Here is a 16641-nt window from a genome sequence, read left to right on the forward strand (position 1 = left end):
GTCCTGGGGAATCAAGCCTCGAACAGGGGTCCTTAGGCTTCTCAGGCAAGGGCTTAACTGCTAAGCCATCTCTCCAGCCCTGGTCTGGAACTTCTGATCCTCTTGCTTTACCTTCAGAGTGCTGTACCACCACACCCAGCTTTAGTATATCCATTATACTGACAATAATGAAAGCAATTTAGGTAATTATGCTTTCAGGAGGAATAAAGACTCCAAGTTATATTTAAATATATTCATAATTTTATACTCCTTGCTATCTCTAAGAGGTAGTCAGCCAGTTCATTTGTTTTATTTCCCTACAAAAAATAGAAACAAGCTAGGCATGGTGGTGCACGCCTTTAATCCCAGCATTTGGGAGGCAGAGGTAGGAGGATTGCTGTGAGTTCAAGGCCACCCTGAGACTCCATAGTGAATTCCAGGTCAGCCTGGGCTAAAATGAAGCTCTACCTTGAAAAAAACAACAACACTAGAAACAAAGTCCAACCCTGGGAGGCTTCAGCCTGAATAACTGGCTTAGAAATGTAGAATTTCAGGCAGGCCAATAGCGAGAAAGGTGGTGTGAATGGTCAGTGGTTTCAGGAAGAAAGCTTTGAATCAGGTGGAGACAAACAGTATTAGCTCTCCTAATTTAACTGGTGGCAGACAACAGCCCAGAAATAGGTTCTAGAGAAGAGACCAGTAGAAACAGGAATCATTTGGACAAGGGAACAGGAGGACAGCACTCACAGGGACAGACCAACAGGGCTGACTGCCACTTACTGAGCCTACTTGATGTACCAGACACGACAGCAGGCACTTTCATTTCTCTCAAGATTCCTCATAACTTTGTAGGACATGTATTATCATTTTAAAGAACAGGAAATATGCTGTTGTTGTTAGCTTCTTGTTGCTGGGACAAAACAATCAGAAGCAGCTTGAGAGAAGAAAAGGTTTATTTTAGGCTTTTCTTTGTTTATTTTTATTTTTATTTGAAAGTGACAGACAGAGAGAGAAGAGGCAGAGAAAGAGAGAGAATGGGCGCACCAGGGTCTTCAGCCTCTGCAAACGAACTCCAGATGCGTGCGTCCCCTTGTGCATCTGGCTAATGTGGGTCCTGGGGAAATGAGCCTTGAACCGGGGTCCTTAGGCTTCAAAGGCAAACGCTTAACCGCTAAGCCATCTCTCCAGCCCAAGGCTTATAATTTTGAGGGGAACCTTCATCACGGCAGAGAAAAGCAACTGGCTTGCTTCATCATACATCCACAGCAGAGAACAGCACCCAAAACCTGCCTCTCTGGCTCTGAACACACTGTGAGGCTGGACTCCAATCCCCAAAGCCCACCTCTGAGCAATACACCTCCCACCAACTGGGAACTAAGTAGGAATCTTCATAAAAATTACCTGAGGCTCTGGGGACGTTTATATTCAAATCACCACTATGCCACAGAGAATCTAGTATTTATCCAAGATCACTCAGCTGTGAAGGGCAGAGAAACTATGGAGAGGCAGAAGCACTTCCATAAAGCTAAAACTCTTCACAGCATGCCATGCCGGCTCATCAGTGAAGGAATGCTACATCTCGGCTGATAAAAAAGAAGAATGTGGCCTGTGAGATGGACCAGTGGGTAAAGTGCATGCATTCCAAGCATGAGGACTTGAGTTTAATCCTTACCACCCACATAAAATGCTAGGAGTGGTAGCACATGCCTGTGATCACAGCATGGGACGGGTTGGGGAGGTGGGGGTGAAGGGTGGGAGACAGAAGGATACCTGGAGCTCACTGGCCAGCCTGCCTACACTAATTGGCGAGCTCTAAGCCAATGAGATGCCCTTTCTCAAAAAGAGATGGATGAAGCTGGGTGTGGTGGCGCACGCCTTTAATCCCAGCATTTGGGAGGCAGAGGTAGGAGGACTGCCATGAGCTCAGGGCCACCCTAAGACTACAGAGTGAATTAATTCCAGGTTAGCCTGAGCTACAGTGAGACCCTACCTCGAAAAACCAAAAAAAAAAAAAAAAAAAAAAAAAAAAAAAAAAAGATTGAGAGAGAGAGAGAGAGAGAGAGAGAGAGAGATATGGATGAAGTTCCTGAGGAACCCTGTGTTGTCCTCTGGCCTCCACATGCACATATGAAGGCATGTGTACAACACACACACACACACGCACGCACGTGTACAATGAAGTAGACATGATATTTTAAAAGGTAGAATTTGTCTAGAGTGATCCTATAGCATTGAGTATAACTGTCATCATATTTGTTTTGTTCTTTACTCCTATTTTTTAAAAACTTATTTCTGGGGATGGGGAGAAAATAAGAATTGACACACCAGGGCCTCTGTGCTGTAAATGAACTCCAGATGCATGTGTGACTTTATGCATCTGTCTTTCCATGAGTTCTAGGGAATTGAACCAAAGCTGGCAGACATTTCAAACAAGCAATTTTGGGCTGGAGAGATGGCTTAGCTGTTAAGCATTTGCCTGGGAAGCCTAAGGACCCCAGTTCGAGGCTTGATATCCCCAGAACCCACGTAAGCCAGATGCACAAAGTGGTGCATGCATCTGGAGTAAGTTTGCAGTGGCTGGAGGACCTGGCATGCCCATTCTCTCTCTCTGCCTCTTCCTCTCTGTTGCTCTCAAATAAATAAATTTAAAAAAAAAACAAGCGGTTTTTGTTGTTGTTGTTGTTGTTTTGTTTTGTTTTTAGAGGTAGAATCTCACTCTAGCCCAGGCTAACCTGAAATTCACCATGTAGTCCCAGGGTAGCCTCAAACTCACAGTGATCCTCATACCTCTGCCTCCAAAGTGCTGGGATTAAAGGTGTTGTGCAAGCACTTTTCAGTGCTGAGTCATCTCTCCAGCTGTTCCTTCCTCATAGACTGCAATTTCTTATGTCTTCCAAGTACATAATAGCACACAATGAGTACTCACTAGCCTGAGTTATTTATTGAACATTAACAGTGTAGCAGAATCATAAGAACTTAGAATAGGGCTGGCTTCACTGTTGTCCAGTCTATCAGTCACGCAGAGCCACAATATTCATATATATGTGTGTGTGTGTATGTACCAAAATACACATACTCTCTCACATGTTTCTTTTCTTTCTGTGTTTAAACCTTACTTTTATTTTTATGTTTTTATTTGCATGCAGAATGGGGGACAGGGAAGAGAATGGGCATGCAGGACCTCTAGCTGCTAGAAACGCCAGATGCACATGCCACTTTGGGCATCTGCCTTATGCAGGTACTGGGGAATCCAACTCTGGTCATTAGGTTTTACAGGCAATCGCTTTAATTGCTGAGGCATCTCTCCATCCCCCTGTTTCTTTTCTTTTCCTGCTTTTTTAAAGTTTTTTAAAATTTTGTTTATTATTTATTTATTTGAGAGTGACAGACAGAGAAAGAGGGAGAGAGAATGGGCCCACCAGGGCTTCCAGCCACTGCAAACGAACTCCAGACGCATGCGCCCCCTTGTGCATCTGGCTAACATGGGTCCTGGGGAATCGAGCCTCAAACCAGGGTCCTTAGGCTTCACAGGCAAGCGCTTAACCGCTAAGCCATCTCTCCAGCCCTGTTTTTTTTTTTTAAATATTTATCTAATTTGAAAGAGAGAGACAGATGTAAAGAGAGGGAGAATGGGCATGCCAGGGCCTTTAGCCACTGCAAGTGAACTCCAGGCACAAGTGCTACCTTGTGCATCTGGCTTGGGTCCTGGGGAATTGAATCTGGGTCCTTTGGCTTTGCAGACAAGTGCCTTAACCACTAAGCCATCTCTCCACCCTCCCATTTCTTTCTTTTTTTTTTTTAAACACATTTTATTTATTTGAGATAAGAGAGGGGAAGAGAGAGAGGGAGAGAGAGAATGAGAATGAGTAGGCATGCCAGGGCCTCTTGCAAATGAACTCCAGATGCATGTGCCACTTTGTGCATCTGGCTTTACACAGATACTGGGGAACTGAACCAGGCCTGCAGGCTTTGTAAGCAAGCACCTTTAGCCACTGAATAATCACCCCTTCTTTTTTGTGTTTGTCTTGACATAGTTGCTGGAGAATTGAACTCAGCGCTTGTAACAGCTGAGCTGTCTCTTCTTTTTTAAGAAGGGACCATGCATTTTCATTCTGCATGCAGTCTTGCAAGTGATCTACCTGAACCTGTTCCCAAACGTGATGACAATGTGAGACAGATCCCAGCTCTGAAGCATACAGTAACTGCATAGAATGGTATCTGGAATGCTGTTGGTTGTTTATAGGATGAGACCTTTCACCCCTGGAGTTGCTCAGTATCTGGAGCAAGAGGTCCAAATTACTTTCAAGGTATGTACAATTGTAATACTGCATTAAGACTAAGCTAAAGATAGTTTTAGTAGTTTAATTGTATACTAGAAGAAAATGGGGGTAAAAATAAAATCAGACTAGTTTTAGAAAAAGACTACTTTGGCCAGGAGTGGTGGCTCACGCCTTTAATCCCAGCACTAGGGAGGCTGAGGTAGAAGAATCACCTTGAGTTTTAAGCCAGCTGGAGCTACAGAGTGAATTCCAGGTCAGCCTGGGCTAGAGCCAGACCCATCTTAAAGAAAAAAAAAATAGAACTACTTTGTGGGACACCTAACTAAAGTAAACTAGTTTCAACTGTTTTTCTTTTTTAATTTATTTTATTTACAGAGAGAGAGAGAGAGAGAGAGAGAGAGAGGGAGGGAGGGAGGGAGGGAGGGAGGGAGGGAGAGAACGGGTGCTTCTGGGCCTCCAGCCACTGCAATCGAACTCCAGACGCATGCGCACCACCATGTGTATCTGGCTTAAGTAGGAACTGGAAATCGAACCTGGGTCCTTGGGCTTCGCAGGCATGTGCCTTAACTGCTAAGCCATCTCTCCAGCCCGGAACTGTTTTTACCCTTTATCCTGAAAGGGGGCGGAGTAAGGAAAAACCCTTCCTTGGCTGTATATGTCAACCGCTTTGAGGCAGCGGGCAAGGGGTTGTTAAGGACCTACAGCAGCCTCCAAAACCAAAGTTATGGATTTGGGGTCATGGTCTAAGTGCAAGCCTCTCCTAGTAATTTAGCACGTCGTGGTGCAAGAGACTACCTGGAAACGAACCCTATGTTTCCAGGCGGCTCACGCTCCCTACGCTCACGTCATCCCACAATCTCCATATCGTTGCAAAACGGTTTTGACAGTTGCACTTACCTAGACGATCTCGGAATCGCGCACAGGAGTCCCGCTTGCTGCTGCCAAGCCGCCTCGGGGGCCGACAACGCGTCAGCCTCAGCCGCCCCGTCGCCCCTCCCCTCGGGGCGGAGCCCAGGTGGAGCCCAGGTTCCTGTCTCCGCCCACAGCAAGCTAACGCGAGATTTCGGCCGCCCTCTTAGCCGCGCCGCGCGGTCGCCGCGTTCTTTCCGCCGCAGTCGGAGCAGGTAGGCCACTGTGTTCTTTTTGTGCGTCACATGCCGGCGCGTCGGCGGCCTGGGGTCGCGGGCAGCAGCATTCCGGTGGCGGGAGGCCGGGCGGAGGCCGTGTGAGCGCTCCCCGCGGCCTGCTGGCTGGAGAGAGTCCGCGCCGGTCCCTTGTGTGCACCAGGATGCTCGGTACTCGGGGCAGGCGAAGTGTCTTGGTGCTGCTGGGCAGCCATTGTTGAGGCGGAGCTCCCTGCACGGGCTGGAATGCTCGGGAGTCGTCTGCGCACAGTGTGCAGGTCTGTAAAACGCCACTGTCGGACCTCGAAAGCACTGAATCTCAGAATGGATTCAACGTCCAAGTACCAGTGATCTAACGGTTCATTGTTTTTTTGTTTTGTTTTTGTAAAGTTGCCTGTTCCAAAATATGTCATGTGGGCTGGAGAGATGGTTTAGCGGTTAAGCGCTTGCCTGCGAAGCTTAAGGACCCCGGTTCGAGACTCGGTTCCCAGGTCCCACGTTAGCCAGATGCACAAGGGGGCGCACGTGTCTGGAGTTCATTTGCAGAGGCTGGAAGCCCTGGCGCGCCCATTCTCTCTCTCTCCCTCTGTCTTTCTCTCTCTGTCTGTCGCTCTCAAATAAATAATAAATAAAAAAAAAGTCATGTGAATGTGTGAGGCTGTCTAAATTAGCTACAAGTACCCTGTTAAAACCAATGGACCAGATAGTTAGATTGCGTTTTTTTAGGCACGTGATATTAATGATCCTGTCTTCCTGTATTTGAAATTTGCTAGTTTAAGAATGTTAATGAATAGTACAATAATTTGGTAGTGGTGTCTCACACCTCTAGTCTTAGCAGAGGTAGGAGAATCGCTGTGAGTTTGAGGTCAGCCTGGGCTAGAGTTAAACCTGTCTCGAAAAAAAAATAAAAAGGAGCTGCAACAGTGAAATGATTTATAGCATATTATTACCGCCTTACTGTTCGGTGCAATGTGGAGATAAAATAGTGCCTGGCATTTAAACTTAACGAATTCCTGTTTCCAGTTACAGCGCAGGTGTTAGCAGCAAAATCCTTATTAGTAACAGGCCAATAATTTGTAGCTTATTGGGTAGAGGTCTGATCCTAAGAATATTTTTTGTTACATAGAAGGTATATTGCCTAATGTAATTTTTTTTTTTCCTGAGTTCCCATTTGATTTTCGAAAGAGGCCTTTGGGCTACCAAATAATAGTTTCTGTTGGTTTGGTTTGTTTTTTGAATCAGGTTCTTAAGTAGAGCCCAGGTTGGCCTTGACCTTTCTTGGAAATACTCCCTCCTGAGTGCTGGGATTCTAGGTGGGAGCCATCCCTCTCAGGATTATTGTGTGGCTGGCTGTGTGAAACTTTGTACGCTGATGCTGTTCGAAATACAGTGCTTTTCAGAGACTGTGTTAAAAAGACATAGGTCTGGAGAAATGGTTAAGGCTTTTGCCTGCAAAGTCAAAGGCTCTAGGTTCGATTCCCCAGGACCCACATAAGCCAGATGCACAAGGTGGCACAGGCTTCTGGAGTTCCTTTGTAGCAGCTGAGGGCTCTGGCGCACCCATTCTATTTGCCTCACTCTGCTTCTTTTTCTCAAGTAAATAAAAATAAAATTAAAAAAGAAGACAAACTGTTTAAAGTGGACATTTAAAATTCCCATAATGGCATGGACTGTGTTGAGCTGTCAGCATCACTGCATTTCCTAATTTCAGAAAGTGTGGAGCACAAGTGATGGATAAATCAGAAGCAGATTCTCTTGACTCTCTCACATCTGAAAGAGCTGTGGATATTGAAAACCAAAGGTAGGTGGACTTTCTAACAGTGAAAATAAATGTATTTGAGTTGCCATGAAAGTGTAAATGTAATGATGGCAGTAAAACTTTAGGAATTGGGAAATGAAAATGATTTATTGTAAATAATGTAGTGAGACACTACAAAAGCACATTTCAACGTTTGACTTGTGACTAAATTGACCTATTTTTAGAAGCAGCTATTTAGTAGTGAACTAGACAACTTGTGTTAGCAACTGATTTTTCTTCAAAGATAAAGTGCCACCTTTTTTTTTTTAGCTAGCCTAAGCTGACTTGGGATCACTATATAGTTGCTGGGTGGCCTTGAACTCATGACTATACTACCTGTGACTCCTGAGTACTGGGATGAAAGTCATGCACCACCATAACTGGCTAAAATCACATTTTTAAATTTAGATAGGCGTCAGAACAATGGCTGGTATGGATCCATTCCTAATTTTTTTTTTATTCTGGGTATGTTTTCTTGAGCTTGTGTCAGGTATAAGGGTACATTTGGGACTGAGTATTTTCTAGTTTGAATCTTAGGGAGTCCAGGTTGGACTTTGACATGCCAAAAGATGACTTCTGATTTCATAGTGCTGGAATTGCAGGATGTGTGCTGGTTATCATTCAGTACTTTTTTCTATTTCTAGTGATGACTCTTCATCTGGTAGCAGCTTATTTAAAACACAATATGCTCCTTCACCTAAACAAAGGCAAAGAAACCCCATAGCAAAGTTTGCTCACTCACCTGCAAATGTTAAAACCGATTCATCAAGTGACTCATCACTAGAACCCAGACCTTTGACTTTAAAGGCTATTTTTGAGAGATTTAAGAAGAAGAAAAAAAAGACCAAAAAGAGGAAATATAAGCCAAAATTAAGACCAAGGGGAAGACCAGAAGGAAGTAGAAACACAAGAAAATCACAAATAAATAGGAAACAAATTAAAGACAAAGAACTTATGTTTCCATTTTTACAACCTGAAAGTGAGAAAAAGCCATTACCCTGGAGGAAAATTTTGACCTATGAGGTGAGCTCGTATTTCATTTAAAATTGTCCTATGCTTGCCTGGAACCATGGTCTCATTGAGCCCAGTCTAGCTTCAAACTCATTGATCCTCCTGCTTCAGCTTCCTGAGGTTTAACTTTGGCTTCTGGTAGAATTTTTCACTGTATAGTGTAAATTTAAAGCTGTTTTTGTCCATTCTAGACTTACTAAACAAACCTAAAGAACAACCTAAGACAAACTTAGGTTCAGACAATTTCGTTTGCTTTAAGCCTGCTTACTAACCAAGTTCCCATACATATTTTGTACATTGAATATTGAGTCAATATAGATGATATCCTTAGAACATGTCATTTAATTTGAGAAGACTAGTATCTATGGTCACCTGGACTCTTGTTTCAGAAATACATGGGGTGGTGTGTGTTCCGGTGTGAGCGTCTGCTAGGCTGTGAAAAACTTCATTTTGTAATGTTAAAGAAAACGTGTGTTCTTTACCTTAAAGCAAGCTGTTGCAAGAGGATTCTTTAACCACATTGAAAAACTGAAATATGAACACCACCTTAAGGAATCCTTGAAACAAATGGATGTTGGTGATGATTTAGAAAAAGAAGATCTTGATAGTCGTAGATACAAGTATCTGGATGACGATGGTTCTATATCTCCTATTGAAGAATTGTAAGTAGGAACATACAAAATTACGGTCATAGACACTTGATCATTTCTTTTTTATGGTGTGGTCTCGCTCTAGCCCAGGCTCACCTGGATTTCACGGTGTAGTCTCAGGGTGTCATCAGCTTATATATAGTGACCCTCCTATCACTGGCTCCCAAGTGCTGGGATTAAAGGTGTGTACATCGCACGCACCACACTCAACATTTTGTCTGCTTTTCAAGTAACTGTCTTGGCTTCTTTTTCAAGGTAGGGTCTAGCGTAGGCTGACCTCACAGCAATCCTGCCTCTACCTCCTCAGTACTAGGATTAAGGGCATGCAACACTATGCCTGACTTAAACTATATATATATATGTATATATATATATGTATATGTATATATTGTTTTGTTTTGTTTTTTGAGGTAGAGTCTCACTCTATCTAGCCCAGGCTGACCTGAAATTCACTATGGAGTCTCAGGGTGGCCTTGAACTCATGGCAATCCTCCTACCTCTGCCTCCTGAGTGCTGCGATTATAGGCGTGCGCCACCATACCCGGCTTAAACTATATTTTAATGTTGCAGAGCTGAAGATGAGGCAGTTCACCTTGAGCCTGATGATTGTGATATCAAATTGGTGGTAAGTGTAGCCTTTTGAACCTAATTTTTGGAGGGTAGGAGATTTATTGAGTAATTTTCATTTTATTTTGTGTGCGTGCGCCAGTTTTCTTCTGCAAAGAAATGGCCATCCAGTTTTATGTAGGTTGTTGGGAATTGAACCTATTATGGCAGGCTTGTGTGTAAGCATGCATTTTTAACCACTGAGCCAATTCTCCAGCCACTATATCTAAAAATTTTTGATCTAAGTTCCAGGGACTTGTGTGTGACTACCAGACAAGCCACCTTTAAAAGTGAGCTATGACACCACCCTTAAATATTAAGAAACATAATTGGTGGCATGACTGTTAGAGGCTGTTCGTCTGGGTTTTAAAAAATCTCGGCATGCTATTTCTGAGTTATTACTAATCCTGATTTACTTTGATGCAGGATGACAGTTGTTTCATAATAAGTTCCGAATTCCCAAAGAAGATGAAAGGATGTTTAGAAAACAGGAATAAAAGGTTGCAGTGTCTAAAAACTACTAAAGCTAAATCTACTGGGCAGAGGACAAAGACCTGAAGAAAAGTCTCCAGTGAATGTGGGTATATATGCCCTAACCTGAGGATAAAGAAACTCTTAAAATTACTTAAACAAGTTTGTGAAAGATACAACTTTTAAACTCTTCCTAAGTCATGCTGCTTTTTTTACTGGAGCATTGAAACAGCATAGGTGTATATTACTCTTATAGTCACTGAGACCCAAGCAACTCCTATGTCTGTTCTGAGACAAAGTCTGGGCCAAGTTAGCCTCAATCATGAAACTCCTCTAGAGTACGTGAAAGCACCACTGAGCAAAAAGTGAGCCTTTCTTACTGTGATAACCTAAGCTTCCTTTTTCTGGATTGGTGTGTAGCTCAGTGGTACAAGACCCTGAGTTCAGTCAATAAAGAAAATGTTCCTGTGTCACTTAGAATTATGCCATTATAAAGTAGATCTTCTGTTTGTCTTGCATTGTATTGTGGCACTTGTCCTTGTCTTTGTTGAGCTGATGGACAAAGACTTAAAGACAGGTGCAAAAATAAATCCTCTTTTGCAACCCAGAGCTCATTGTTAAGTATGAGTTTTGATACAGATAAGAAGGAATATGGCAGTCATTGCAAAATGATGGTTGATTCTCAGAATAGACTTGATTTTCAAAGTACAGATGGTAATCTCAGAAATTGAATCAGTATTTTGATATGCGAGTGATAGATTAAGGCTGTGTCTCTTGTTTTTAAGGTTTTTTATCTTGAACATGAGGCCTGCAGATACAGATATCTTAAGCCGTGAATGGAAAGTTTTAGTAAGTAGTTTAGTACCAATTAAAATCTTAACTGGTTTTGAGTTTTGCTGCTTAATTTCAATTTGTGACACTGATACAGTAATTTAATTTTACAGTGATGTGACGCCAGGTTTTCATTTAATAGTTGCAGAGGGCTCCAAACACTAACCGAGAAGTGCAGGTCTATAATATAAGAATACGAAGCATATATAGCTTCATAAATTGTACAGTTAAATTAATCTGGTAATATTAAGGTACCACATTTATAATTGACCTCAACTAAGATATTTCATGTACTTGCATCAATTCTGAGGTATATATATCATTCAGAAGAAATAGGTGATAGAGATTGGACTTCAAGCAATCATTTTGATTTTTTGTGGTAGGGTCTATTTAGCTCAGGCTGGTTTGAAAACCACTGCAGTATCTCATGCTCCACTTCCATCGGGCATTAGTGGGCACTGGGGAATCAAACTAGGCTGTCAGTCTTTGAAAGCAAGCACTTTTTACTGCTGAGTCATCTCTCCAGCCCCTCTCTGCAGGCAGCTACTTTTTGATGGCATTTAGCATAATTGAATAAACCAGTTCATGTACTGATTTAGAATAATAACATGGTAAGAGAACTTTACTGTGCTTTGAAGGGGCACAGTGATGGGAAGCTAATCCATCACTGCATTCTGACTAGGCAAGTGTTCTAGTGACTATCTCCCCACCCCGTTTTAAAATTGTTTTGATTTCTGATGTCTGATTAGGATCAAATTTTTTAAATATTTTAGAGATAAAGCGGCAGAGAGAAGGGTGTGCCAGGGTCTCCGGCCACTGCAAACAAACTCCAGATGGATGTGGCACTTTATCAAGCTCATGGGTCCTGGGGAATTGAACCTGTGTCCTTTGGCGTTGCATGCAACACCTCAGCTATTTCCCCACCCCAGGATCCTCATTGATGTTTTTATGCCTGGGTGCATTGGATATTGAAATTCGAGGGATTTGCAATGGAGAAATAAATGGCTTAGTGGTTCAGGTGTTTGCCTGCAAACCCTAAGGACCCTGGTTTAATTTCCCCAGGACCTATGTAAACCAGATGCACAAGGGGGTGCACGTACCTGTAGTTAACTTGCAGTGGCTAGGGGCCCTGGTGTGCGTCTTCCTCTGCCTCTTAAAGTATAAAAATTTTTTTTTAAAAATTGTGGGATTCATTGCTTTTTATGCAGTCATGTGGGTCTCCACATTGAGGTCTATCCCGATGGGGCTTTTCCAGTAGCCACACGTCGTTGGAAACGCCTCATACAGTAACACTGTGGTTTTCCTTAACTCAAAGGACTTCTTGAGCCTGTGTGAAGGAACCACAAAACAATAAAGTGCTACTTGCTAATAATCTTTCTTTTTATCCATAGGTGTTGACATATCCTAAAGAATTGTAGTTTTCCTGGATGATAGCTTAGGTAAGTTTCATCCTGTAGCAAAATAGTCTTGAATACAGTTCACATGATGAATTAAACTGTTCAACTGCTGAATGATATACAGATATGAACTAAAACTTAATTCTGATGGAACTGGATGTAGCTCTCAGGTCTGGCCAATAAATTTAGACTGCAGGGCTTTTTTTCCTCTTGATTTTTTGAGGTAGAGTCTCTAAGCCCAGTCTCAGGGTGGCCTTGAATTCATGGTGATCCTCCTACCTCTGCCTCCTAAATTGTAGGTTTTAATAACTAGGAATACTCAATTGTATCCTTGCTAAGTCTTTATTTGGTATTGTCTCTAGGAATGAGTGGACCTGAACATGTTTATGTTAAGAAGTGTAGGTAAGTGGAATACTTGATTTCTGTTGACAGTGCTTTTGACAGATGTGCATATTAGACTAGAAAAACCATCTGCCATTTTTATTTGCTACCTACTATAAGTGGCACTTAATTAGGTTATATCCTAACACTGAATAATTTGATGTAATGGGGATATTGAAATGTTTGAAAGATGTGTCTAGTGTGCTGGGCCAGGCCTATAATCAATCCTAGTGCTTGGAAAGCACAGGTAAGAGAATCTAAAGTTTGAATCTAGCCGGGCCACATACTAGGATCCAGTCTCAGGAAAACATGATAGTAAATTAGCAATTTGAGCCTTCTTAGTAGTTCATCACAGTTGCACTGCATGGTATCTGCACTCAGCAGTTTATTCCTGCTGATGTGTTCAAAGGACAGTGCGATAGAAATTCAATATCTGGCATCGTTGGTTTTCTTGGCTTTGTGCAGTTAAACCTGGTATTTCTATTGATACAATTTTATAATGTTACACTAGAGTTTATGCTGATTAGCATGATTTTACAGCTTTCTAGGGTGCCAGCAGTTAAGAAGCAGACAGATCAGCTGTCCTACATTGGTAAGGCTTTCAATTCTTTTGTTAGCTGCTGCTTTTCAAGCATACAAGTAGAGGGACAAGAGAAGTTCCAGTAGGCATGTCCAGCCCACATTAGAAGAGCTGTGACTGAATGCAATGGAAAATAACTTTTTTTTTCTGGTTATCTGGATTGCCATGGGTATGTGAAAGGAGCTTGCACAAAGCCACATTGTAGATGAAATTGGACGCTGTTGGTCAATGTCCAGAATTGCTCAGTGTGGCTAAATTGAAACACAGGTCATGCTTCCATCACAGTAAACGTATTGCAGTGGTGACAATGAGACATGTAACATTTTACCTAAGTTCAAGAAAGAGTGAAAGATTTGCCAGAATATCAAGTAATTTGTATTATTCATCTTTTAGGACCTAAAGTAAATTGCTTCTAGGAATTCAGTATTCGAGGTCTCAGGTAAGAATGGCAGATCTTATTTTAGCTATATCGCGTAATATTTGTCACTAATCAGTGATGCATGATGTTGTGATGATTGGGAAAATGTTCAACTGCTCTGAGTTGGCTGAATGAAACTACCCATCTGAACAGATGACATACACATGCATGATTGATTACAGGGCCATCACACTGAGATGGCCTTTGACATTTGTTAAGTCAGTTGCTTGCAAAGCCTGGGCACAATTCCCTAGCATCCCATATATAAAGATAGAAGCACAAAGTGGTGCATGCGTCTTGGAGTTCTTTGCAGTGGACCCGAATGTGCCCATTCTCTCTGCAAGTTTTGTGGGCTATAGGATATAACCCACTTTTATTTGGGTTGGTCAGTAATGTGAAGTATGTATTTTTCCACAGAAACTTTGTCATTCAACCAGAGAGACTCAGGAAATAATGGCAAGTAGTAGTTTTCTTATTTTAATAGCAAGTTGTAAAATGGTCATTACCAAGGCTTTTAGAATTGCAGTTTCTCATTTGCTGTGGACATGACCGTAAAAAAAAATTCCCAGTAGGTTTTTTTTGGTATGCTGCTCACTTGGCTAGCAGTCAGCCTATTGGGAACATTTCAAATTATCACTATATGTATGCATGCTTCCAAATTACCATTAGCTGACTTTTTTAAAAATATCACCTTTAGGTATATGTTGAATTAATTGCTCAACTGGATCAGTTTTTGCAAGGTATGTATGCATAAGAATATTTGGGTCATTTCAAAGAGGGCTTGTTGGGCTATAAAACCAAGAGCTCTTAACGCTGTGACCAAAGACTGATGTTCTCCACAGGATGACATAGTCACTCAGTAGTGCTGTGTTTTTCTGAGGAGATACATTTTCCCAAATCACCCAAATTTAGGTTCCAAAGCTAAATCTTTCTGTTCTCCCCTTCAGGACTGAGCTTCAGCAGGACTAAGGTGACTATGATGGACAATGAAGGAAGCACATGGATGGGAAATCTCTTAAATAAAAGTTTAATTTCAGCAGGACTAAGGTGACTATGATGGACAATGAAGGAAGCACATGGATGGGAAATCTCTTAAATAAAAGTTTAATGGCTTTGCAAATATTTACAGTCTGTGAAATCAGCATATATTTCTGGCTCGAAGTTTTGCTAGTGTTTTCTGTGGAAAGAGAATAAAAGTCAAATTTAGCTCTTTATGCTGTGGTAATTTTATTTATTAGGGTGAAAATTCTGGAGTAGGCCTTGCTCACCTTGTGAAATTCCTTTGCCCTTGCTCTGTTCTGAGCATAAGCTTCTTGCCTTGCTTTCTGTTCCTTTTGCTGTTTCACTTCAAGCAGTTGATTGTGTAATCTGAAAGAAGTGAAAGTTTATGGATACCATACCTTGCATTGGATATAATGAACCAAATATATATATAATGAAGCAAATAATCTACCTCAGAGCACTTTGTGCAGTCTTTCTTTCTTCAGGAAGAGACACTTTGCCTCTGTGGCTCTGGAAGGAACCTGAAAAACAAACTAGTAGGATCTGAAACCTTGTGAAACTTACCTGCTACCCATAGTGTGTAGCTGTTTCTCCTTACCTGTTTTTACTTGAGTGTTTTTAGAGGCTCGTGCTTTGCTCTGTATTTCTCTTTGTCTTTGGTAGGATCGCTCCATAAATGACTTTTTCCTTTTGGCAAATGCTTCTTGTAAACTCTCTGGTAAAGCTGTAGATTTTGGAAGGGTTTGTTTCAGGAAATTGGATACTTTATATATATAGCAGGGTTTCCCACTGACAGATGAGACAGCTTACCTGCTGGCTGCTCTGATACCACTGGATAATCTGAGGATTCTAATGCACTAGCCTAATTGTGGAAAAAATGCATAAATTATACACAAGCATTTTACTACCCTCCCCCCCCCCTTTTTTGAGGTACGATCTCACTCTAGCTCAGGGTGGCCTTGAACTCAAGCAATCCTGCCTCCTAGGAGCTGGGATTAAAGGCGTGTGCCATCACACCTGGCTCTATTTCACCTATTTCTCCTAAGAATTCAAAGGGACACAGGGACATGAAGTTTACCTGTAAACAGCTTTTTGCCTCATTTTCACTCTCTTCTAGTGCTAAGTTTGCAAAATCTGTTTCAGCAATACTGATATCACTGATGCTTACTAAAGTAAGTTCTGGTTCTTCCATTATACCATGGCCAGATTCTGTTTCCTGTGCAACACAATTAAAAAGGAAGCAAGTTAGAAATAGCCAGAAACCACTTGATGTGAAGCACCTTTTAGCCATGTTCTAGTGTAATGACTTGCTGCAGGTGTTTTCAGAAGAATGTCTGGTCTCAGCTGAAGCCCATATTTTCAAAGTACTTTGATTTTAAACTTACCCAGACTGGAATAGAGCTTTGTAATGAAAGTGATTCAGATCTCGGGAAGACCTCTGCTTGTGCTTGTGAAGAGATGTTTCTTAAGCCTTTTGAGGTTTCAGTTCCACTCTCATAAAGTTTATCTTCAACACTTAATGAATGTGGTGCCTGTTCTGAAGTTCCCATCTCTATTGTCCTTACACATAATTGAGAGTCAGTGTCTTGTAACATTGTGACAGCTTCTGTTTCCAGATGTTCTTGAGAGCCCAGCTTTGGTTTGCTTTGTAGTTTCATCAAGCACTGCCCAGAGCTAGACCCATATGGAGTACTGTGTTCTACATGTAACTGATCAAACACAGCATCAGATGTCCTGCAGACTGAATCCAAGTTCTCTATAGAAGACTGGAAATGAACACTCTTTTTATTGCTTAGTATTTCAGCTAGTTCTTTGGAAGAATAGCTGAAATTTTCCATGTCTTGAGGAGAATGTCTTGCTTCAATGCTGTAAATACTTGGTAGATCATGCTGACTCTCCTGTGAGGAAGCTTCTGGTAGAAGCTGTTTAAAAGACTGTTCAGACTCTGCATTAAGAAAAAATAATTCAGTACAAATATGTATGACAAAGGATGGTCTGCCCCCTCTCCCCACTTTTCTTTTTGAGGTAGTGTCCCCCACCACTCCAGCCTAGGCCAGCCTTCAGCTCACAATTATCCTCCAACCGCAGTCTCCCAAATGCTGGGATTAAAGTT

General features: G+C 41.9%; 3 protein-coding genes, 1 long non-coding RNA gene and 8 other non-coding genes across 24 annotated transcripts in view; 10 read left to right on the forward strand and 2 right to left on the reverse strand.

The window, feature by feature from the left end:
- The window catches only part of C3H11orf54 (chromosome 3 C11orf54 homolog), a 37159-nt gene extending 31903 nt beyond the window's left edge, over positions 1-5256 (reverse strand). Inside the window, exon 1 of the mRNA XM_045146609.1 lies at positions 5157-5256. The gene's annotated coding sequence lies outside the window, so the exon portion shown is untranslated. The remainder of the gene's footprint in view (positions 1-5156) is intronic.
- Positions 5257-5332: 76 nt separating this feature from the next.
- Taf1d (TATA-box binding protein associated factor, RNA polymerase I subunit D) lies at positions 5333-13982 on the forward strand. 6 transcript variants are annotated; one of them, XM_045146178.1, is made up of 12 exons: positions 5333-5383; positions 7095-7184; positions 7826-8204; positions 8682-8854; positions 9413-9467; positions 9875-10025; positions 10705-10768; positions 12142-12189; positions 12510-12549; positions 13069-13120; positions 13502-13547; positions 13944-13982. In XM_045146178.1, exons 2-6 carry the CDS (start codon positions 7114-7116, stop codon positions 10004-10006), a joined length of 810 nt encoding a protein of 269 aa, XP_045002113.1. In that variant the 5' UTR covers positions 5333-5383; positions 7095-7113; the 3' UTR covers positions 10007-10025; positions 10705-10768; positions 12142-12189; positions 12510-12549; positions 13069-13120; positions 13502-13547; positions 13944-13982. The 6 variants fall into 6 exon arrangements, with proteins under 6 accessions (XP_045002113.1, XP_045002112.1, XP_004661937.1 ...); XM_045146177.1 differs by having other exon boundaries at positions 13077-13120; XM_004661880.2 differs by lacking the exon at positions 13069-13120.
- LOC123459970 lies at positions 10447-10573 on the forward strand. The gene has a single exon (XR_006636701.1). It is a non-coding gene; the product is annotated as a small nucleolar RNA SNORA40 (small nucleolar RNA).
- LOC123459955 lies at positions 11975-12103 on the forward strand. Its single transcript, XR_006636686.1, has one exon. It is a non-coding gene; the product is annotated as a small nucleolar RNA SNORA18 (small nucleolar RNA).
- LOC123459987 lies at positions 12227-12300 on the forward strand. Its single transcript, XR_006636711.1, has one exon. It is a non-coding gene; the product is annotated as a small nucleolar RNA SNORD5 (small nucleolar RNA).
- On the forward strand, positions 12885-13022 carry LOC123459943. The gene has a single exon (XR_006636675.1). It is a non-coding gene; the product is annotated as a small nucleolar RNA SNORA8 (small nucleolar RNA).
- LOC123459947 lies at positions 13301-13433 on the forward strand. The gene has a single exon (XR_006636679.1). It is a non-coding gene; the product is annotated as a small nucleolar RNA SNORA1 (small nucleolar RNA).
- LOC123459941 lies at positions 13610-13681 on the forward strand. The gene has a single exon (XR_006636673.1). It is a non-coding gene; the product is annotated as a small nucleolar RNA Z40 (small nucleolar RNA).
- Positions 13983-14022: 40 nt separating the features above from the next.
- Positions 14023-14152, forward strand: LOC123459953. Its single transcript, XR_006636684.1, has one exon. It is a non-coding gene; the product is annotated as a small nucleolar RNA SNORA32 (small nucleolar RNA).
- A 70-nt stretch (positions 14153-14222) lies between these two features.
- LOC123459510 lies at positions 14223-14740 on the forward strand. Its single transcript, XR_006636299.1, has 2 exons — positions 14223-14266; positions 14474-14740. It is a non-coding gene; the product is annotated as an uncharacterized LOC123459510 (long non-coding RNA).
- LOC123459945 lies at positions 14289-14417 on the forward strand. The gene has a single exon (XR_006636677.1). It is a non-coding gene; the product is annotated as a small nucleolar RNA SNORA25 (small nucleolar RNA).
- Cep295 (centrosomal protein 295) overlaps positions 14531-16641 on the reverse strand; it is a 55819-nt gene continuing 53708 nt past the window's right edge. For all 8 annotated transcript variants that reach the window (XM_045146174.1, XM_045146176.1, XM_045146170.1 and 5 more), the window contains 7 exons: positions 15914-16473; positions 15607-15744; positions 15339-15390; positions 15127-15252; positions 14980-15049; positions 14795-14894; positions 14531-14703 (listed from right to left, as the gene is read on the reverse strand). In XM_045146174.1, coding sequence (XP_045002109.1) covers positions 14665-14703; positions 14795-14894; positions 14980-15049; positions 15127-15252; positions 15339-15390; positions 15607-15744; positions 15914-16473 — 1085 coding nt within the window. In that variant the 3' untranslated portion in view covers positions 14531-14664. The remainder of the gene's footprint in view (positions 14704-14794; positions 14895-14979; positions 15050-15126; positions 15253-15338; positions 15391-15606; positions 15745-15913; positions 16474-16641) is intronic.

This window comes from Jaculus jaculus, chromosome 3 (genome assembly GCF_020740685.1).
Source record: "Jaculus jaculus isolate mJacJac1 chromosome 3, mJacJac1.mat.Y.cur, whole genome shotgun sequence".
NCBI lineage: Eukaryota > Metazoa > Chordata > Mammalia > Rodentia > Dipodidae > Jaculus > Jaculus jaculus.